This window comes from Phoenix dactylifera, chromosome 14 (assembly GCF_009389715.1).
Source record: "Phoenix dactylifera cultivar Barhee BC4 chromosome 14, palm_55x_up_171113_PBpolish2nd_filt_p, whole genome shotgun sequence".
In the NCBI taxonomy this organism is placed as follows: Eukaryota; Viridiplantae; Streptophyta; class Magnoliopsida; order Arecales; family Arecaceae; genus Phoenix; species Phoenix dactylifera.
In genome coordinates this window covers 19007406-19031377 of record NC_052405.1, presented here as the reverse complement: position 1 = coordinate 19031377, position 23972 = coordinate 19007406, and the positions used below count along the sequence as shown (strand labels likewise).

At 39.8% G+C, this 23972-nt stretch overlaps 1 protein-coding gene across 3 annotated transcripts in view; it reads right to left on the bottom strand.

Annotated features, from left to right (window-relative positions):
- Nucleotides 1-19552, bottom strand: part of LOC103724120 (XIAP-associated factor 1) — a 48082-nt gene extending 28530 nt beyond the window's left edge. For 2 of the 3 annotated variants that reach the window (XM_039133866.1, XM_039133868.1), the window contains exons 1-3: nucleotides 19411-19552; nucleotides 19238-19281; nucleotides 15702-15837 (exon numbers count right to left, since the gene is read on the bottom strand). In XM_039133866.1, the coding sequence (XP_038989794.1) occupies nucleotides 15702-15837; nucleotides 19238-19281 (180 nt within the window). In that variant the 5' untranslated portion in view covers nucleotides 19411-19552. Of the gene's footprint in view, nucleotides 1-15701; nucleotides 15838-19237; nucleotides 19307-19410 lie in introns of all 3 variants that reach the window. The other variant, XM_039133867.1, reaches the window with a different exon arrangement.
- Between the last annotated feature and the right edge of the window lie 4420 nt (nucleotides 19553-23972).

The following is a 23972-nucleotide window of genomic DNA, read 5'->3' as shown; positions in this document are numbered from 1 at the left end:
GAAGAAGTTGAGTCGACCCAACTGAACCTTGAGTCGACCCAAAGAAATGTTGGGTCGACCCAAGTGAAGGAAGGCTGAATTTCAAGTTTCTGTGGATTCTGAGAGGGTCGACCCAAGGAATGTTTGAGTCGACCCAAGTGAAAGTTGGATCGACCCAAGGACAGGTTGAGCCGACCCAAGCACGGGCAGAAGCATAACGGCTAGTTGTGCAGAAGTGCTTTTTGGACTCCCAACGGCTATAAACGGCTAGTTTCTTCAATCCAACGGTCAGGAAGGACTATTTGGAGGTTGGAGAAGTATTTAAGAGGGAGTATTCATCAGAGGAAGCAAGCTTTGGAAAATACATCAAGTGCATTCAAGAGAGAACCCTAGCAAGGCAAGCTTCATCCAAGTGCTTCATTCAAGAATCAAAAGAAAGTGGTTGAGCAGATTCAAAGAGTCATCAAGAGCTCCATCCACCCTTGAAGAGTGAAGCATCCTTGACAAAGAAGAGAGAAGTCACATCAAGCGATAAATATTCTCTAAACTCTTCTTTGTAGATTATATTGTTATATTTGCTCATCTAGGAGTTTAAATCTTCTTCCTTTGTTTATTAAACTACTTGTAAAGGTTGGGTGGTTAGCCCGCAAAACCAACGGAATAGGTTGATTGGTGAACCCGGAAAACCAATTGTAAAGGTTCGTTGGTGAGCCCGTAAAACCAACATAGATTTTTGGTAAGCCCGTAAAACCAACATAGGTTGTTGGTGAACCCGTAAAACCAATTGTATAGGTTCGTTGGTGAGCCCGTAAAACCAACATAGGTTTTTGGTGAACCCGGAAAACCAAAGTGTAAAGGTTTTTGGATTATGAGCCCGGAAAACAATCCAACTGTAATCCGCGGGATTATAGTGAATTCCCAAGGGATCGCTTGGGGAGTGGACGTAGGTGCTAAGGAAAGCACCGAACCACTATACTTCTTGTTGTTTGTATTGTGATTTGTTTAAGTTCACTAACTCATCATTTATCACAAGTAAGATAGTTAAAATTAAAAGAAACCAATTCACCCCCCCTCTTGGCTTGTCACCTTGGGCAACATATTTCAAATCACATCTGAAATTACGCTAATAACATAGTCTGCTCCCTGAGGAATCGACCTCGGACTTTCGAGTTTTACTACTTATGCAATTCTCCTGCACTTGGGAAAGCAATTTTGCGAACGCATCAGTACCGACACTCGGTATACCAAATCGGCCTCTGTATCGAGCATACCGACACAATAACAGGGTGGCACCGGTATGGGTCCTGGTACCAAGACGGCCTACCTTGTTTGAAAGAATGCCATCAAGAGTATTCTAAAATTTAACTTGTACCATCATGTACTTAAAAAATTTCAAACTTGTAGCTTATATGAACAGCCCATGAACCATGCTTTTTCTATACCAACCTGTATCGGTTGATATTGGACGTACGATATTGTACCATAGGGAACATGGTATCAGGACTCGATATGATACTATATCAAGACATGGTATGGTTGGTATGCCGACATATCACCGCCTTAGCACCTGTACCATGCGTCAACATAAGGGCATACCGTGCCATGCCATACGTGACCAATGTTAATACTACAGGCTTGATACTGAGATGTAAAACCATCCTTCCGCGTCCTCAGCCTTCTGCGATGCATCTTAAGCATCCGTGTCCCAGCCTTCCGCATCCAGCTATCACGCGTTTCCATCCTTCCATCCTAGCATCTGGGATACTCAGCAGCCAGCACGGAAGGAGCATCCCGTGCGTCCGTTCACTCTCCTCTCCACGTTATCCCATGCAATCAAGAGATCCATCCTGGGATATAGAGCTCGCTATCTATATCAGGAGCTCTCTCTCGGCTAGAAGGGGGATCTCTCTTTCGAAAAAAAAAGAGGAAAAAACTCGGAAACAGAGGATGCTCTGCTTCCGAAAAAAAGAAAAAAAGAGAGGCTGATGTTTGTAATAAAAGGCTGATTTCTTTGGTGAAGGGTGATGAATGAACCTTGCTTTATTGCTTCTTTGAAGTAAACTCAGAACTTTTATTCTAAATGATTTATATCTGTTGATATTTTCTGGATTCTTGCATATTTATTTTGTAGATAGTTTTTAAATGGTTTATGTCTATTAATATATGGATTGCTTTAGTATTTGATTTGTCGTAGACGTAATAAGCATGATGAATGCTTAGAAGTTGAGTTCATGTATTCATGAAATTTATTCCATAATTAGATCTATTCTACTTTTGAATCTTTAAGTCAAGAACCGTAGAGTTTATTTCTTGGATGCAATATAGTCAAGGGGATTCCGGATCCCTAACCATCTCCATTTATTGATCTTTGTTTAATTACTTATTATTCTCTACTTTCAATTTCTAGAAACCATTTCAAATCACATCTGAAATTACGCTAATAACATAGTCCGCTCCCTGAGGAATCGACCTCGGACTTTCGAGTTTTACTACTTATGCAATTCTCCTGCACTTGGGAGAGCAATTTTGCGAACGCATCAGTACCGACACTCGGTATACCAAATCGGCCTCTGTATCGAGCATACCGACACAATAACAGAGTGGCACCGGTATGGGTCCTGGTACCGAGACGGCCTACCTTGTTTGAAAGAATGCCATCAAAAGTATTCTAAAATTTAACTTGTACCATCATGTACTTAAAAAATTCCAAACTTGTAGCCTACATGAACAGCCCATGAACCATTCTTTTTCTATACCGACATGTATCAGTTGATACTGGACATACGATATTGTACCATAGGAAATATGGTATCAAGACTTGATATAATACTATATCAAGACATGGTATGGTTGCTATGCCAACATATCACCGCCTTAGCACTTGTACCATGTGTCAACATAGGGGCATACCGTGCCATGCCATATGTCACCAGTGTTAATACTACAGGCTTGATACCGAGATGTAAAACCTTGCCATAAACAGCCTATTTGTGTATCACACTAGTAACCACTACTAGAGGCAACCAAGTCATGTTCTTTGTGCAGTCCAAGTCCATAAGGAAATAGAGCACATTGCAGGCTTGATACCAAGATGTAACACCTTGCCATAAACAGCCTATTTGTGTATCACACTAGTAACCACTACTAGAGGCAACCAAGTCATGTTCTTTGTGCAGTCCAAGTCCATAACAAAAATAGAGCACATTACAGCCTTTTGTTTCAAGTTTATGTCGTGCATTTAGAGATCCAAACTTGTAGAATATGTTGCCAAACATATACAGTTCTGTAACCAGAAGTCTCCATATGGCTTTTAAAACAGCCCTTCATTTACATACTAAAAGCATCCAATATGCAATCTATATCTATCAAAAGATAGCCTATATAGGTATCGCCCAATGTAAACTTTTATGATGTTGAAATGCGTCAAGCATTAAATTATTCATGGCCTAAACCCAAAAATAGTCTCATATATATTTCTTCAATTTGTTCAAAATGTGCTACATATGCAGCCAAAACCCAATTATTAAATGGACCTACAAATAACCTGATCTTAACTCAATTAGCATAATTTCGACACAGCCCAAAAATGAGAAGATGTGAACAATCGGTCCAAATCTATGTTACATGGACTCCAATTGATGTGATGGGTGTGGGTATAAGTTTGAGTCTCAATATCCAAAGCTTTCTTCTTATGGAGCCTTGTCCATGCGTCACACCAATGTCTAGGTTTAAGTCTTGGGTGTGGAGACTTTAGGCTAAATCCAAGGGCTTGGGCAAATTAGGTCCAAATCACATCATTCCGTGTGGTTTAGCAAAGATGCCTAATCAAGAACATACGCCCAGTTGGTTTCAAATGCCAAGGCAGAAAACTGGACCATGACCATGTCCTTACAGATGGTCTAAAGCCCAAGCCATCAAGTCAAGAAGGGTGCATAGCCATATCCTTTGGGATTGCCTAGCCTGAAAGATTCAAATTCCATGAGTGGTTCTATGACCATATCCCTCTGGATGGCCTAGCTCAAAAGGAACAAATTTCAAAAATGGATTCATGGACATATCCTTTGGGGTGACCTAGGCTCAAAGCTATAAATTTCAAGAATAAGCCCATGGTTATAACCCTCAGGTTAACCAAGCCCAGAATTTTTAAATTTCAAAATTGAATCCATAGCTATATGTCTCGAAATAGTTTATTCCAGGAATTTCAAAGTGCAAGAATGAATTACTGGCATTAGGAAGCATGAGTGCATAACCATGTTCTTCAAAGTGGTTTGAGACCAAGAAATCAAGTCAGGAAGAAAGGGTGCCATAATCCAACAAATAACTGGAAACAAGTACATAAATCTGTGTGTGTAACCAATGAAAATGAACCAATCTGTGAAATATGCTAACTGCTATCAAGCATCATTTTAGGTGACATGTTTGAAGACTATAAGACTTTTCTAACCAGACTTTGAGTTTCAGTGATGTTTAGGTACAATAGGATTTACGAAACCTTGAGATTGGAGAAATACCTCAACATTTGGAAGTTAAAATTTTGACTCAGACAAAAATTGGGCTTTTCAACTAACATTCATAAACTAATTTTTTATTCTCGCGCAATTGGAATTTTAAAGTATTTTTAATGAATCCAAATAGTAGGGTACTTCCTCATTTACATGTAAATTTACTTACACAATATTACATGTAAATAAGTCTCTGTTTGCCCATCCTTGTCATAATCTACCTGCTGAGTCACCTTCTCTTTGGACTCTTGACCAACAAACCTAAGCAAGTGCTCCACCTTGTGGGCCCGACTTGTGACAGACATACCAAGGAGGTAGGGGAACTAACCTCGTGAAGTGGACCACATCTATTTCTGAACCACCTCTCCTTGCCTATAAATGGAGGCAAGGAGGGCAAGTCACGGGAAGGGAGGAAGGGTGGCTTCGTCAAGAGGAAGGAAAGAAGAAGAAGAAAATATTGTTGACGACGATGATGATAAAGAGAAGCTTCAGTTGTTTTTTCAAGCTTGAGTTGCTTGTTTCAATTTCTTCATTAGGTAAGTAACTCCCTCCTTGCCATTAATTAAGTTTTGATTGATTTATTTTATTGCTTTCATATAAGTACTTCTATCAACCATATTGAATTTAAGTATTATGTATTTCTACCTTGAACTCAATTCACAAACCAAGCTATAGTTTTGTAACTCTAAAGCACCCTGATTAATTTCCATAGCTTAGGATTTCCTTTGAAATTTCCAAGTCGGGTATCTGTCCGAAATTTCAGTTGTTTCAAGTAATTTTAGCCTCAAAACTATTTACAAACCTAATGTTCCTATTAAAATTTTGGACTTCCAATCAGCTTTGGTTTTAAAGCTGTTTCAAAATTGAAATCTAGCACTTGTTCCAAAATTCAAACACTTTTGACTGCTCCTTTCTTTGACAATTTGGTACCATGTTAATTGGAAGTTTATAAGAGAATTTGAATTGGTATTTTAGAATTTGAACATATGTGTTATGCCTTGAATTTCAGCCTGTTTCTGAACATCAACATCAATTTGTTTCCATTGAAACATATTATAAGTGTTTTTGAGAAACTTGGGATGTTTGGTAAACAAAAAATAAAATAAAAGTGAAAGACTTTTGTAGGCCCCTAGTCAGGTGGTATATCGGCCTCATTTGAAAGACTTTTGGACCGCCAACAAGGTGGTGCATGTGGCCTCATTCGAATTACCATGGGAATTTTTTTTGGACACCTAGTCACTAGGTGGTATTTTGGCCCCATATAGATTATCAATGAGACTTTCTTTGGGCCCCTAGTCGCGAAGTGGTATTTCTATCTCACTTGAATTATCGATAAGGTTATATGGACCCTTGGTCAAGCAGTATATATGGATCTCGAGGATTTATGCTCTCACTCGCATCAACAAGAAGGATTTTATGTGGCCTCATCCGGTTTACCGGTTCATTGGTGAGGATTATGTGGCCTCATCCAGTTTAATGGGAAGAATTTAATGTCATCTCATCTGCAGCAAGGATTTATGGGGCATCGATAAGTTGAACTTTGTAAGAAAATATGGAGAAAGTGGGCCCAGACACAACAATAGGGTTGCTCCATTATGACCTAAGTGTCACAGGTTCTGATGCAGGAGCAAATGGCAATGAAATTGAGCTGAGCAACACGATTGAACCCGACCCGAGTCTAGCCAAAAAAGACGAGGTGTTGTTCGTTCTGAATTTACTTGCATACGCACACGTTCCTATGTTCGGTAATAATCAGATTAGTTGCACTCTCCTAACTTGGCTTGGGGAGTTGGAGCATTAATGAGGACCTTGGAAAAGAAGACATGCATGCACAAGCAGCCGGGGGGTGTATTGCTGAATTTTGCTGCCTTGGAAGTTGATGCATTAAATGCTCTTGTTTGCTGAGCATAGTTTTGAATTCCCTTGCATTTCCTAGGCCATTTATGTATAATCCCGTTGTTTTTGAGGCTCCTCTATATATGGAGGCCTAATCTTTGTATTTTGGGCAGATTTGAATGATTTTAAGCAACCCCTTGTGGTACTTTTCAGAAAACTGAGTTTTCTACCCAAAATCTTGTTTTCTTTATCAAGTTTAGGCTTGTGGTGAGGCAAGTGAGCCCTTTATCCTTGAGTTGGTGGCGTAGCCTTTATGCTCTTGGTGGTGAGCTCTATTTATCCTTCTTCTCAGATTCTTCTTGTTACGAGCTGAAGTGTTGAGCATTACGCATCAGATTGGTATCAGAGCCAGGTTGTTTTCAGTTCGTTTCCTTTGCATTTCTTTATCTATTTACCCAGAAAAACGTTCCCTCTAAGTCCACAAAGAACCTCCAGCCCCAAAACACATTATTCAGTCCACAAAAGAACCCAGCAATGGAAGAAGTTCCAAGAGGATTGACTCTTGAACAAGCTCACAATGAGCGGAGAGATCGACAAATTGTTACGCTCCAGCAGCAAATGGGAGAAATCCTTACCCTTTTAAGGGGTGGGAATGGTAGAGGAAGTGATGGGAGTAGTGATTCTGACCATAGCAGCCCAAGGCGTGGGAGAAGAAACCATGTACGTGACGATTTCTGAGATGTGAAGGTTGAACCACCTGAGTTCGATGGAAGCTTGAACCCGGAAGATTATCTTGAATGGGTGCAATCCATCAAGAGAGTCTTGGAAGCTAAGGGATATTCCAATGAGAAGAGCTTCAAGATGGCTGTACTTAAGCTCAAGAAGTATGCATCCCTTTGGTATGAGCACATGAAGCACCAAAGAATGCAAGAAGGCAAAAGGAGTATTCGCTCATGGGCTAAGCTGCAGAAGCTCATGGACAAGCGTTTTCTTCCATCCACTTACAAGCAAGAGTTGTACCTTCAAATGACACATTTGAAGCAAGGAGTTCTCAGCATGGCGGAGTACACACGGGAGTTTGAACAACTCAAGCTGCGTACGGGAGTGAATGAGGAGCCCGAGCAAACCATTGCTAGGTACATTGGTGGTATGAACTCCATCTATGCTGAAAAGGTGGATTTACAGCCTTATTGGTCATTTGATGATGTTGTCAAGATTGCCCTAAAGGTGGAAAAACAGTTTTCAAGTAAGAAATCCATCTCTAAACCGTTTAGAGCAAGTTCATCTTCAGTTTCTGAGCAGCAACCAAGATATGATAAGGAGAAAAACAAAGCCAAAGAAGCTGCTCAAGAGGTTCCCAAGAAGTTTGATGGCAAGAAGTGCTTTAAATGTCATGGTTTTGGTCATTTTCAAGCTGAATGTCCAAACAAAAGAGTCATGACCTTGAGGGAGGTAGACGAGATTAATCACGAGATAGATAATGATGGTGATGATGAAGGAGATGAAGAGGAAGAAACCCTTGTAGCTGCTGATCATGGTGAATCCTTAATGATTAAGAGTGTTCTTCATGTTCTTGAATCACCCAAGGAGAACAAGGAGCAACGTGAGCAGATCTTTCACACTCGTTGCACCATCAAGGGCAAGGTGTGTGATTTGATTATAGACAGTGGGAGTTGCACCAACGTAGCTTCAACATTAATGGTTGGCAAACTTGAGCTTCCTACGCTTGAACACCCACATCCTTACAAGCTCCAATGGCTGAACAAAGGCAATGAAGTTTCGGTAACAAAACAGGCCCTTATCTCTTTTTCCATTGGTAATATTTATCATGATGAGATCCTATGTGATGTTATACCTATGGATGCTTGTCATTTGCTACTAGGGAGGCCATGGCAGTTTGATAAACGAGTTTTACATAATGGTCACCAAAACACTTATTCTCTCATTACCAATCACAAGAAAATCACCTTTACCCCATTGCCCCCACCAAAACACAAAACCCAGCCTGGGAAGGGAAACACAAGAGAGAAGGAGCTATTCTTGAGTGAAACACGGGTTGAGAGAAAAATTCAGAGAGGGAGACCCTTTTTCGTCTTGCTTGTTGTTGAGCAAACTACAAGCAAGGAGGAGATGACCTTAAATCCCATGGTACAACCCTTACTAACTCGTTTTGGAGATGTTTTTCCTAATGATTTGCCCACAGGTTTACCTCCAATTCGTGGTATTGAGCACCATATTGACTTGATTCCGGGAGCTATGTTGCCTAACAAGGCTGCCTATAGGTGTAGCCCACAAGAAACAAAGGAGATGCAAAGACAAGTTGATGAGTTGATTACCAAAGGCTATGTCTGAGAGAGCATGAGTCCTTGTTCAGTTCCAGCTTTGCTTGTTCCTAAGAAGGATGGCACTATGAGAATATGTGTAGACAGCCGTGCTATCAACAACATTACCGTCAAATATAGGTACCCCATTCCTAGACTTGACGATATGTTGGACGAGCTTCATGGTGCACAAGTCTTTTCCAAGGTTGATTTGCGAAGTGGCTATCACCAAATCAGAATCCGAGATGGAGATGAGTGGAAAACAGCATTCAAGACTAAAGGAGGCCTCTATGAGTGGATGGTGATGCCATTTGGGTTATCAAATGCTCCAAGTACCTTCATGAGGCTAATGAATGAGGTGCTAAGGTCCTTCATTGGAAAGTTCGTGGTGGTGTATTTTGATGATATCCTCATCTATTCAAAGAATGAGAAGGAGCACTTGGAGCATCTTGAACAAGTGTTTTCAGTTCTGCGCAAGCAACATCTTTATGCAAAGATGGAGAAGTGTGAGTTCTTTTCATCAAGCATTGTGTTCCTTGGCTATGTCGTGTCCAAGGATGGAATTTCAGTTGATCAGTCCAAGGTGGAGGCTATTCGCACATGGCCAACTCCTAAGTCCATTTCTGATGTGAGAAGCTTCCATGGGTTAGCCTCTTTCTACCGAAGGTTTATTCACAATTTCAGCTCACATATGGCCCCTATTACTGAGTGCTTGAAGAATGGTTCATTTGCATGGACTCAATCTGCCCAACGAGCTTTTGAGGCTATCAAACAAAAGCTTTGCACCGCACCTATTCTTGCCTTGCCAGATTTTGATCAAGTCTTCAAAGTTGAGTGTGATGCAAGTGGAGTTGGAATTGGAGCTATTCTTGTTCAAAATAAGCGTCCCATTGCTTATTTCAGTGAGAAACTCAATGGAGCAAGGCTCAATTACAGCACCTACGACAAGGAGTTCTATGCTATTGTTCGTGCTCTTGATCATTGGAGTCACTATTTGAAGCCTAAGCAGTTTGTGCTACATTCTGATCATGAGGCATTGAAGTACATCAATGGTCAGCACAAGTTGAGTTCACGGCATGCTAAATGGGTGGAGTTCCTCCAATCTTTCTCCTTTGTGTCCAAACACAAGGCGGGAAAATGCAATGTTGTAGCTGATGCTCTTTCAAGGAGATACTCATTGCTTGCTGTTCTTGAGGCAAAGGTGCTGGGATTTAGCTTCATCAAGGAGTTGTACTATGAGGATACTGATTTCTCTCCATACTTTGGTAGGGAGGACAACACCTTACCGAGTTCTTACAACATTCAAGAAGGTTTTCTTTTCAAGGGAAACAAGCTGTGTATTCCCAAGGGTTCAATTAGAGATCTTCTTATTCGGGAAGCTCATGGAGGAGGTTTAGCTGGTCATTTTGGTATCAACAAGACGTTGAAAATCTTATCTGAGCATTTCTATTGGCCACGCATGAATGGTGATGTTCAAGCCATTATCTCTAGGTGTGCTACCTGTCATCGTGCCAAATCTCAGTTTCATCACGGCATGTACACTCCTCTCCCTGTTCCAAGCCGTCCATGGGAGGATGTTAGCATGGATTTCATTGTGGCTCTTCCAAGAACACAGCGAGGCAAATATACAATCATGGTTGTTGTTGATCGCTTTTCAAAAATGGCACACTGTATTCCATGCCACAAGACCGATGATGCATCTCACATTGCTGAACTCTATTTCAAGGAGATCATTCGTCTTCATGGAGTTCCAAAGACCATTGTTTCAGATCGGGATACTAAGTTCGTGAGCTATTTTTGGAAGACATTGTGGAGAATGCTTGGTACTCGCCTCCTATTCAGCACTTCCTATCATCCGCAAACGGATGGTCAAACTAAGGTTAGCAATCGTACTCTCACCACCCTTCTTCGTACCTTGATCAAGAAGTCTCTCAAGGAGTGGGATTTGAAGTTAGCTCACGCTGAGTTTGCATACAACCGATCACCATGCTATTCAACAGGGAAGACTCCATTTGAGGTGAACTATGGGCTGAATCCTCTCTCCCCCATTGATCTTATTCCTCTGCCAATACAGTCTCGTGTTAGCTTTGAAGCTGAGGAACGAGCTAAGGAAATGAAGAAGTTACATGAGCAGGTTCGAGCCAAAATTGAGAAGGTGAATGAGATATACAAGCAACGGGCTAACAAACATCGTAAGAAGACCATTTTCAAGCCCGGTGATCTGGTTTGGCTCCACTTTCGCAAGGAAAGATTTCCCTCCAAAAGGAAAAGCAAGCTCATGCCCCCTTCAGAAGGACCATTCAAAGTCCTCGAACGCATTGGTGATAATGCTTACAAGTTGGAAATCCCCGGAGAGATGTCCGTTTCAGCAACTTTCAACGTTGGTGATCTTTCACCATACTTGGAGGATGAATTCCTTGAGGATTTGAGGGCAAATCCAAAAGAACCCCGGGAGGTTGATGCAGGAGCAAATGGCAATGAAATTGAGCTGAGCAACATGATTGAACCCAACCCGAGTCTAGCCAAAAAAAACGAGGTGTTGTTCGTTCTGAATTTACTTGCATACGCACACGTTCCTATGTTCGGTAATAATCAGATTAGTTGCACTCTCCTAACTTGGCTTGGGGAGTTGGAGCATTAATGAGGACCTTGGAAAAGAAGACATGCATGCCCAAGCAGCCGGGGGGTGTATTGCTGAATTTTGCTGCCTTGGAAGTTGATGCATTAAATGCTCTTGTTTGCTGAGCATAATTTTGAATTCCCTTGCATTTCCTAGGCCATTTATGTATAATCCCGTTGTTTTTGAGGCTCCTCTATATATGGAGGCCTAATCTTTGTATTTTGGGCAGATTTGAATGATTTTAAGCAACCCCTTGTGGTACTTTTCAGAAAACTGAGTTTTCTACCCAAAATCTTGTTTTCTTTATCAAGTTTAGGCTTGTGGTGAGGCAAGTGAGCCCTTTATCCTTGAGTTGGTGGCGTAGCCTTTATGCTCTTGGTGGTGAGCTCTATTTATCCTTCTTCTTCTTCTTAGATTCTTCTTGTTACGGCTGAAGTGTTGAGCATTACGCATCAGGTTCAAAATACAAAAACAGCCTCCTACAAGTAGCGGTAAGGCTACATACATCTGAGCCTGCCCAAATCCTAAAATTAGGGTTGGAAAAGGGCCGGATTAGGCTAGGCTACGCCCTTACCCAAGCCTTGACTGAGTTGTTTACTCGGGCTTCCGACCAGGCTTGGGCTTGAAAATTTTAAAAAATCAAGGGCCAAACCCGACCCGAAGGCCCATGGGCCATGCCACAAGAACCCCATCATTTATGTTTTCTGAAAAATAAAAAAATCACAACCACTCAATCGCGATCAAACAGTCGTAATTGCATACAATGGTCATAGGAATCGAGGACCCAGCCCTTGCAGTGGTCAATAGTGAGGACAAAGAAGGCGACGAGGTAGAGCATTGATAATTTGATCATGTGCGCTACTTTAAAATCATTTATTTTCCTACAGACCCTTAAGTTCACGATAAGAGTTTACTAAGCTTCATAGCTCACTTTATTTATTATGCAATTTTTTAAAGTGGTTGGTGAAAGCTCTAGGATACTTATTTGACAAATGGATTTGATATTTTGGAAATTGACATTTTGATCTAATGATCATTGAAGTGATGTTGGCAATGTCTACGCTAGTACCTTTGATGGTATTATATTATGTATGACAAGTTGTAATGCTTAAGGTTGTAAATAGATTTTTGATAGACATTATGGGCATAGTATGTTTTTAGTTACTTTCTTTGATCATATGGATTTTATTAAGGATATTAAATGTTTATGATATTTAGACCAATTTTCATTGAAGTTGATTAAGTTTGAATTTTAGGTTTTTCAAGAAAAGTTTAAAACCTTCAGGATATAAATATTACCAAGGTCCGCCGTACCGGTACCGGTCGGCGTACCGGTGGCCGGCCGGACCGGTACGGTACCGGTCCGGTCCGGTACATACCAGCCGGTACCGGTGGTTTCAAAAACCACAGCGCGAGGCGCTGTGGTTCTTTAAAAAAAAAAAAATCGTACCGGTGCAAACCGGCCGGTACGGGCTCCGAGCCGGCCGGTTCGGCTAAAAAACCGGAAAATACCGATTTTTTAGTGGTTTCGGTACCGGTCTAGGACCGGACCGGTACGGCATTCCATGAATATTACCTTCAAGAATGGCTTCTCTCTTATGACAAAGATAGACCTTGATGTTTCTAAACTAGATAAGTTCAAATAAAAACTCTAAGTCTCAAAATTAGACAAAGGCAAAAGGTTAAACAAGACACCTGCATCTCTAACTTAGACAAGGGGAAGTCAAGAAAAAACTCTTTGAGCATCCAAATTGGATGGGTTCAGGAAAGACCTCTGCTTATCTAAATTAGTCAAAGACATGATTAATAAAAGCCTCTACATTTCTAAACTAGGCAAGGGCAAAATCTAGACAGACCTCTTTATCTAAACTAGATAAGTTCATGAAATACCTCTTAGTATCTAAATTGGTTAAAGGTAAAATTGAGATAAGACCTCCAAGTCTGTAATCGGACAAGATAGACCTCCTAAACTCCAACCAGGGTAAATTCCGAAACAAACCTCCAAGTTCCTAAATAAGGCAACTTCAATAAATATTAAAACTTCGTCTTTACACTAAATTCCTATTTCTAGTATCATATTTTTGACCCTTAACCAATATAGTTCTCTTTCTTTCTTGTTGTACCCTACAATCTACCCCTGGCTCCATGTAAAATTGATGGAATTGCAATAAAATTACATAATATTATCCTTTCAATTTTCTTTAGCATTTTCTTAAGGTCTCTAAATCAAAGGTGCCCTGGTACCAATAGACTCCTGAGCAAGGTTCGCAGAATGTTCACGAGCAGTCTTGAGTGCTCAAGTGATCGCAAGCCCGACTGAGGGGGGAGTTTAATTGAGCCAGGTGAGGGGATTGAACCAAGTTAATTGAGCTGGAGATCCTTCTAACCAAGGAGTTGGGTTCGGCATCTATTTAGAACCGACAGGGAGAGCCACCCCGGTTCACTACCAATTCGTACGGCCAACCATGCTCTTGAGCCTATTGGAAGCCATGAGCTACATTATCCAAAACGCCCACATTATCAAAAGAGAAAAACTCCCCTAGGGTGGACTTGACAAGATTAATCCACAAAATTAATTGTGCATCTCTTTTCTCTCTAGAGACATTCAAACCCATCTTTGGAATAAATGCATGATTGCATAATTCTAGCACATGAGGTGAGACTCAAAACCCACAATCACCTGATTGGAAGTCAGAATGGGCTACAAGCTAGTTTGATGTGATAGTGAGATAACAAATTCTTGTGGGACTGTAGATAGGGCCCTCTTAGCAACTTATTCAAAAATCATCTTGAACAAAAGTTAATTGCTCAGGTTATTCTCGAATTTACCTGAATTTTAATGTAGGTTTTTGGCAATCAACCTTAAAATCCCCAAAAATGTTCATTTTTTGATCTAGGATTCATGCTCTAGGGTCCAATGCTCACATAAGATTTACATATAATTTAATAGAGCTCACCTTAGTTCCGCCAATTAGTCATGAATTAGTGAATTGAATCATTGATGAAATTTAAAACAAGTATAGGAAATAAAAACACCTAATTAGAATGAATTTCTAGTTCGAAAAAAGGTTGCAAATTGGTTGATATAACAGCTTGTTCCCTTTTCCTTCCTCTCATTTCCAACTTCAAATGGTGGGAAACCACCTTTTAACTCGAGCAGTACACAGGTACCACTTTGTTCAAGATTGATTTGATATCGGTTTGGCGCATTTGACCCTAATATACTGCCGAACTACTCATTCGGCCCTTTATTTGAGAGGTTCATGCAGTTTTTGTTTGGATTGAGTCTCTCTTGGATCGAGAAGGCCTTAATATGATATTTTCCAAGTGGTACACACCAAACTGCTCATTTTTCACACCTATCAAGTCAAACAGAAGACCAGACTTCCACCACCAAGTTATTGACATCTAATTTTGATGTGTCTAAACTTCGCTATTACTTTTTGTGAGTCAATTGACTAATTCCTTGAACTGCAATATAACATTTTATCCATCTCACACTGAGTTTCAAGATGTCCATATGAGGAAGATAATTGGTGAACATGAGAAAGGAGGCATATATCTTCTTGATCCTAATGGTAGTTCTTCAACAATGTAGAACATAAAGAGGCTCTAGATAACTAGCATTTTCACTCAGCATGTCCATCTTTTTCTATTTTGTATTATGTTTCCTCTAGTGGTCATGAAATGTCTAGCATCGTAGATGAGTCTTCTGAGTTTGCTAAACATCATAAAACTAGAATTCCTCCTTGCACAAATAAACCAATAGGCAATAGTCATCCTTTTGCACTCAGGCATGGTGATGGCCTTTCATTCCGCAGGAAAGCATTGTTGAGTCCCCGCCCGTCGTGAACGGTTTTTATTCAATTATGAAATGACTCATTTTGATGGAGATTTATAGCATCATTCAAGTAAATACAGATTGAGATCGTAGAAACATGTTTGGACTTTTGACCATTCCATATTCTTGGTGGTTCTAGACACAACATACTGTTGTTGTAAGACACCACTTAGTTAGGCCTATATACTATGTTTGGGGATCATCTTTCATAGATCAAATATAAACTTTATTTATCGAGGATTTTTGTCTCAGCCAAAGCCTTATAATGATAATATATTGAATATGGCATTAAGTTTTTCATAATCAATACCAATTATTTTTTGATAAAAATATTCTTAATACATTATTCTCATTTCTCAATACTTGTTATAACTAGAATTGTATAAAAGCAAAAAAATAGAAATGATGTCTTTCCAATTATTGAAAAAGTTGATGGACAGTATAAGATACAACTATCAACTATATAAAATTCACATAAAGTAACTAAAGTTATGCACTGGAAACATGGAAAGACTATCTGGTTGATAAAATAGAAACCAATTGTCAAGAACATATCGCAATTTTTATTAAAATCAACATGTAGGATATGATCAGCACCGTACCGGAGCATGAGTTTCATAGTAATGTTCATTGGCATGCTTTTTTGGAACCATATCTCCACAAATCTCACACTTTTGAAGATTGCGAGAACAATGCGCATAGTGAAGTTCCATGTTTGGAGTTAGAATATCTCTCTCACTACATGCATAGAGAAATAATTAAGGCCATCACTGAATAATTTAAAACATAAAATGACTATGTTGTTAGGTAAGTGTGTGTGTGGATTTAATAAACAACTGATTTGTCTAAATCATCAATTAATGACTAGAAAAGGTGAAAAGCTGTCTTGTCTATGCTATTAGCCCTCTCAATGCATGTGGATGTGGCAGCGGCGAGGTAGGTGGCGGCGTCGAGGTGGGTGGCGGCGCCGAGGTGGGTAGCGGCAGCAGAGGAGCGGTGGGAGAAGAAAAAAAAATTACGCTAATTGAGTGAAAAAAAAATCTCGCAACAAAAATCATGTGGATTTGGGTTGCTTGGATTGTTATGGATAGTTAGAATTTGAGGAGAAAATTTAGTTTCAAAGATATTTGGAGAAAAAAAGGCCAAATCTGAAATTTGTTAACCAAATTCAAATTCTAGATAAGCTGTAATCTGTTAAAAAAACTAATTACACTTTCCTTGGGTGGTGGGACACATGGAGGGAAGAAAAGAAAAGAAGTGGTGATGGATTTCGAGATTTGGAGAGAAGATTATGGATAGTTGGAATTTGAGGAGCAAATTTAGTTTCAAAGATATTTGGGGAAAAGGCCAAATCTGAAATTTGTTAGCCATATTTCAATTCTAAATGAGTTGTAATCTGTTAGAAAAACTAATTACACTTTCCTTGGGTGGTGGGACACATGGAGGGAAGAAAAGGGAAAAAGTGGTGATGGATTTCGAGATTTGGAGAGAAGATTAAGGGAAAAAAACTGAAATCTGTTAGTCTTTTTTTTTTTTTTTTTGCGCTCTCTGTTTGCCCTTCTTTTTTTTGCAACTAAGATGACGGCGACAATGAAAACGATGAAGGACTTGGCTTCTGGCGTCTATTGGATGATGCAAGAACAACAGACAGTGATGACGGAGGAACCCGAGAAGAAGGCCGTCGAATCTCGCTGTGGTTCGGCGGTGACAACGAGTTCTTCTTGTCGTTCGACGACGATGATCTCTTTGTGTGGCTCGGCGATAGCAATGATCTCTCCTTGGGCTTGGCGAGGGCGTCGAAGTCTTCTTCAAGTTCGAAACTTGTTGTGCTTGATGCGCTACGAATTTCGATATGATCCGGCGTTCGCAGTGCGAGTGTTTAAGCAAAGAACAAGTAAGAAAGTGCATAGTACACATGAGAAAATGGGAGTGGAGGTGGACCGTCCATAAACTAGGATCTTCGACGAAGCGGCGAAGGATGATCAAATGATGAGTAGTAGACACTTCGGCTCTAATACCAATTTGATAACAATGTCCCAAACAATGCAAACCCTAGGAATCCACCAATAGGTCGTTCGAAATTCACCGAACAATGGTAACTAAACCCGCAAAATCCACCAACAGGGTATTGGAATCTACCAACAAAAGAAAATATGAGGAAGCTCTCAAAACTAATAATCATTCCTCCTTTTAACAAAGTCTTACAAGCCTTTATATAGACAAAAACTAAAAAAAAAAACACCAAAATATCCCTAAAGGAAAAGACCAAAGTACCCAACAAATAAAACATAAAGACTCTCTCTCTCTCTCATAATCTATCTTCCAGCCAAAGTGTCACTGGGTGGGTTGCCCTCCTGTGCCTGGGACTGTACACGTGTCTGATCGATGATCTGGGGCTGATGTCCGCACCATTATACTTCATGATTTAACAGACTGGGGCTGATCTAAGTTTCAGAAATCTGATTTTCAGCATTAGCTAGTTTCCTAAATTCGATATAAGGAATTTGCAAATCTTAGGATGCACCATAGGGACGGTAACATATAAATCCCCATTAAACTTTGAAAAAACAAGAAAAATATACTTTTCTAGGTGATGATCATATACAAAATTTCAATTCAATTGTCATATCTAAGCTTTGATAATTTTTGTTTTAGTCCAATAATCAATAACATCTAAAATTCAGATTGTTTCAAATGGAATGATTAGTATAAGTAATCTACATGACATGATAATCAACGGCACCAATGTTCGCTGTCTCGGTACCGAACCCCATACCTGTACCATATTATTATAGCGTTGGTACACGATACGGTACGAGATGGTAAGGCGTACCGAGTGTTGGTATGGTACGAGACTACGTACCAATTCAGTATAGTACACCCAGTATGGTACGATATCGACCGGTACGGCAAAGCTTGAATCATACAGTAATATAAGTTCTCTGCATGACATGATAATCAATGGTACAGTACTGTAAGTTTTCTACATGACATGATATTCAATGGTACAGTGTCACTTCATATAATTTGGGACAAAAAGGATTGCCTTTCCTTATCTACAACTTATAGTTCAGAATTAAGTATTATATTTACCAAGATTTCAGCAAATTTAGGGGTTGTTTGGTTCTTGTTTTTGTACTTTTGTTTAATACTGCACGAAGATTGATTTGGAGATGGCATTGGCAAGGAACTTCTGCCAGTCTCTTGCTCCTATTTTCATTTTTTTTGGAAGTCATAAATCTTTGTTGCCAAAAGCTCTAAAGGTTTTACAAACAATTTACAAACAAAAGAGTTTCATCATATATATACTTGTTCAGTCTAGCTCAAATTTCTTCTTGGATTTTTTTAAAACAAAAACAGAAAACAGAAGCAATACCAAAGCAGCCCTTACTATTTAGTTTGAATGGTCAAGTTGAACCTGACTTTTCTATTCTTTTTAACAGTAATACAAAGAACATGCTAACAGCCCTTAACCAGGTATAAGCAGTGTACACGTTACAGTGGCTCCCTGAACCCATATGCTAGCATAACTTAGAATGTTGGCACAAGTCTGGAGAAAGTTGAGATCAGGTTGATTAATGCCTTTCGTATCTACAACGTCCTTCGATGGAGCATTTTTGCCCTGCGTTGCTCTCTATAGCCAAACCCATATTTATAAAGAAAGGACTAGTTTCTTCTGCTGCTGTCAATTTTAGATTTCCTGAGGATTAGTTTTTTTCCAAATTCAATCCAACTTTCTTATACGTTCAAGAATAAGGTGCATTAAGGATAAATCCAACTATTCTAGCCTGCCTTGACACATAATTGAACATCCTCGTAAAAGTTAAACTCAAAGACTCTCCATTACCTTTCATCCATCCCCACCTCGATCCTAAGGCCAACAAGTTTATAATAAAAGACAAATCAACTTTTCTCCTTCTAATCACAAAGATACCCTCCCATATAACAAATTCCTGAGAAGATACATAACTTCGAAGATGGGAAGCTAAGAACGCCTTTGTATTCTAACCAGCGGTTAAAAAGAACAATAGATCAAAACAAGATAACTGGAAACACCACTAACAACCATAAATTGTGGAATTGCAAACATATTTTTAGAAAATCAAAGCAACAAAATAATACCAAAAGAAGAGATTACCAGTGGCTGCAGGTGGATGTGGTCGGTTCCGATGAAATCTCCATCTAAGGCGTACGGGGAAAATCAAACCATATTGCACGATTTTAAAAAAATAATCACTACTCGGAAACGATTGAGAAAAGAGTACCGAGAATCGAAATGATAGAATTAAAATAAAAGACGGGAACAAATACCTCAGATCACGGTAGCGAGGATTCCAAATCCAGGACGGGAAGGATTCTTCCGTAGCGGCTGTTCGCCGGGAGTTTTTTTTTATTTTTTTGAGCTGAGTCGCATAAAAAGTCTGTCGGGGTCTCTCCGTGGTCCTCTTCTTGATCCTGCTTAACGTGCCCAGCTAGTTCAGACAATCAAATTTATTGATGAACGATGGGCATTGAAAAGCGCAGGGACCCCAGTGTGTGGCAGGACGCTAGCTGATTGATAGTGCTTCCTGCGGAACACTGGAACTCGGGCCCTGCACCGACCTACCGATGCTGGTGTCCCCGTGCGTCTGTCCTGGATCCACTGGGGGGCAGTGCTCTTTTTCATGCCGTGGCAGGTGAGAAATCAAGCAGGGAATCCTTAATTTTACCTGGCGCAAATTGATATTGTGTGAGTGTAATCATCAATCAAAATATAGATGCAAGGTAATATCTAATATGAATCATTCTTAAAGGAAGCATTGTGATCAAATAAAGTACCCTATAATTATAAATATATTATCTATAATACTCATAAAGATGCAAAGCTTTTTTCTGGCCATCCATCATAATTGCCTAAAATACCATCAAGCAATATTATTATCATCTTCCACTTCGGGGACTCAATAATGATCTGGCCCGGATTCGATGTTGAGTTGCCATTACCCTTCAGATCTACTGTCTGTCAATGACAATGCAACATATAGCAAGTCTATCTACAACTCGGCAAATCTAAAGGAGCGGCTACAGCTCCGGGCAGTAAAGGTGTGCAAATAAGAGTAAACAATTGTAGCTCGGCCGCTGATTTCAAAGCCGGAGCATAACAAAACCACATCCTCATCTCTATATAAACAGGGTCGAGGACCAAGGTATGGATCTAATTTGATCTCACAAATCTCACAACTCATACTTTCCACTCTTTAGATCTTCTTTCTTCTACCCTGTGCCACCAAAGCTCTGCCAAACTTAAGCATCGGTGGATCTCTTGCCAGATCAATTCCGACGACCTTTGATTGTCTTTGTGCTTGCTGTTGGATCCCGTTTAATTAAACCCTGATCTCGTTTAATTAGAACCCATATCTTGACAAGTGTCACTTGTAAATCTTGATAATTACAAGGGCATTGAGGTAATTGCACGGTAGTGAAAGGTTGCCTTGATAGGGGTGACTCTTCACGGGTGCAACTAACCACGGCGTTTGGTCCCTGGAGAGGGCTATAAGGGCTATAAATAGCCTGTTAGACCCCTTCTCTATTACACGCATTAAGAGCTCTCTCTTTCCAGAAAATCTCTCGCTAATTTCTATCCAGATTAGAGCAATTTCGGTTGATCGTGGCTGCGGATGAGATTACACGCATCTCAGAATTCATTTCAAGATGGATATAAAGGTATGATTTATAATTCATTAAGGTTAATTATTCCATCAATGGTATCAAAGCGGATGGATTCCAAAATAAATAATACTAATTTAATCTGTTGGACAAATTAATAAAAGAACCCGATGTTATTGAAACATCGGAAAGATTTTTATCTGACCGATGTGGGACTAAACTCCTATCTCGGGATGGAACGTTTTTGCCCATCTTACTTAAAGAAATGAAGTATTTTCATTTAGGCGATGTGGGACTAAACGGTTCACTTCCTTCGACTGTTGTTTAAGAAAAGGAAGGGAGAGCCCTCCCTGTCCAACTGGTGGCCAACAGGGCCACCGTCCAAGGCCTGACTCCCCGGCAGCCACTGCGGCCCGCTGCCCCGGCGCGCCCGCAGCGGCTGCGACTCCCCGTGGCCTCCATGGCCACCGTAGGTGGAGAAAAGGAAATAAAAAAAAGGGGAAAGGAGGACTCGGCCGCCATGTCCTGGGACCCGCCGCTAAGCGACCATGGCCGCTGCCAGCGGCGCCAACCGCGCCTTCCACGGCGCCCGCAGCAAGGCCTACGGCCGACGCCCCTGCGGCCCGCAACCACGGGCTGCGGCCAAACCCCGCAGCCGACCGGCCTCCGACCCCACCTTGCGGCCGTCCCCGCGGCCTGCCGCCGTGTTCCCAGCCTCCGTGCGGCCGGCGACGGCGGTTGCACCACCGAAAGGATGGCAGGAGATCACCGGTTTTGGCCGTCTCCTCCTCTTCTTTCGATCAGCCTCGTTTGGGGAAGATGAAGTAAGTGGATTGGGTTTCGGGTTTGGGGTTCCAACCCGAAATCCGAATCCATTAAAGATATATATATATATATATATATATATATATAAAAGGGTGAAGGGATTAACAGGTTTCGAGTTATTGGGTTTCGACCCACAACCCGAAACCCGAATCCTTTTGGCTTAAATTGGGCCTTTTTACAGTTAAACCCCGACAATATGTTATTTTGAAAAAGGGTCTTCAAAAATTCATATACGGTCCCCAGACGAAAGTTAAAATACAGAAAGGTGCTCTAAATATATTTATGTGGTCCCTGTACTCAAATTTCATTACATTAATTTGTATACAGTCCCCAGAAGAAAGTTGAGTTACAGAAAGGTCCTAAAATATATTTATATGATCCCTGCACTTAGGATTTATTATAGAATAGTACATCGATTATTACATATTGGTCCCTGTAATGAATTTATTACATAAATGATCAATTTAGATGCTTTCTCATGATGATACATAATTGTTTATATTATTCATATTTTCATGATAAAAGGGTGATATATGTATGAGACGAGCCAAAGCATCTTATGTAGGAAAAAACATAAAAAATGATTAAATTTTTGCATATTTGTGGTGACGAGCCAAAGCATCCCATAAATTTTAGAATGTTTTATTTTAATTTAATCAAAAAAAGTCTTTTATCACCATCTCATGAAATTGAATAGTTACATCATATATAATGAACCAGCCCCAAAGGGAAGTCATTATACAAAGTTAATAATGGGATAAAATAATGTTATTAGTATAATATTTATGATGAAATTTTGTTGCCCAAAGGCCTTGAATTCTTCATTAATATTGAACAATATCTAGTGAAATTTATTCATTGAATAACGGTGTCTAAGAAAAGCTTGTCAAAAAGGCATACGTGCCTAAGAAAGGCTGGTACTTAAATGAGCCTAGTGCTCCACCACCGATCTGGACCTGATCTGGCTGTTATTATTTAGATTTTTCGAATTAGATATATAAAGTTCATTAAATATCATACTTAATGCATTAGTTTTATCGTAAAGGGGTAAATCATGTAAAGTTAATTTTGATTTACTCACTAAATTGCTAATATGGGTTAGTGATTTAGATAAGATTTTAGCATAATTATAGCACGCATATTAATAGTAAGCATATGTTTTGCAGCTTTGTTTCCAACAGTTTTTTCATAATCTACATCATGCATCTCAATACTTAATGGTTCAAATTTCTTGGAATGGAAAGAAAGACTGACATTTACTTTAGGGTGTATGGATATTGATCTGGCACTTCGTGAGGATATGTCACCTGTCCCCACGGAGGAAACTACGCCAGAGGAGAAAAAATTGTATGAGAGATGGGAGCGGTCAAACCGCTTAAGTCTTTTACTCATACAAAATCATATCTCCAAAAAGATAAAGGGTTCAATTCCTGATTGCAAAACTGCAAAAAAATTCTTAACAGTAGTAGAAGAGCAATTTGTGAGTTCAAAGAAAGCCCTAGCCAGCACCTTAATATCAAGGTTTGCTTCCTTAAAGTATAATGATAATGGTGGCATACGCGAGCACATTATGGAATTATGTGACATCGCTGCCCAATTAAAATCATTGGAAGTAGACATGTCGGAGACTTTTCTTGTACACTTTGTTCTTAATTCTCTACCTATGGAGTATGCATCATTTAAGATCTCATACAACACACATACAGAAAAATAGACTATGAATCAACTTCTAGCCATGTGTGTTGATGAGGAGCAGAGAATAAAACAAGAGAGGCAAGAGAGTGTTTATCTCACCTCTCATAAAGGAAAAGAACATAAAGAGGTCGGCGGTACCAGTCATCATATTCCTGTCAAGAAAAAGAAAATGAAAGTGTCAGCTAAAATGACTAACAAAAAGCAAATAAAGTGCTTCTTTTGTAGGAAACAGGGATATTTGAAAAAGGACTGCACCAAGTACAAGAAATGGCTCGAAAAGAAAGGTACTTTTCTTTCCTTAGTGTGTTATAAATCAAATTTTATTGATGTACCTCATAACACATGGTGGATTGACTCTGGTGCTACTGTCCATATATGTAAAATTTTGCAGGGATTGTTGAACAAAAGAATTCCAACGGAAAGTGAACGAAGCATCATGATGGGAAATAAGATGCGTTCACATGTGGAAGCTGTTGGAACGTTCAAATTGACCTTAAAGACTTGCCATATTTTGTATCTAGAAAATACCTTCTATGTACCTGGATTTTCAAGAAACTTGATATCTGTTTCTACACTTACTTCCTTTGGATATACCGTTTCATTTGGACGGTCATTTGTAAACCTTTCCTTGAATAATATTATTGTTGGTAATTGCTTGTTAGAGGATGGTTTATTCAAATTAGACATTGATACATCCTTTGAGCTAT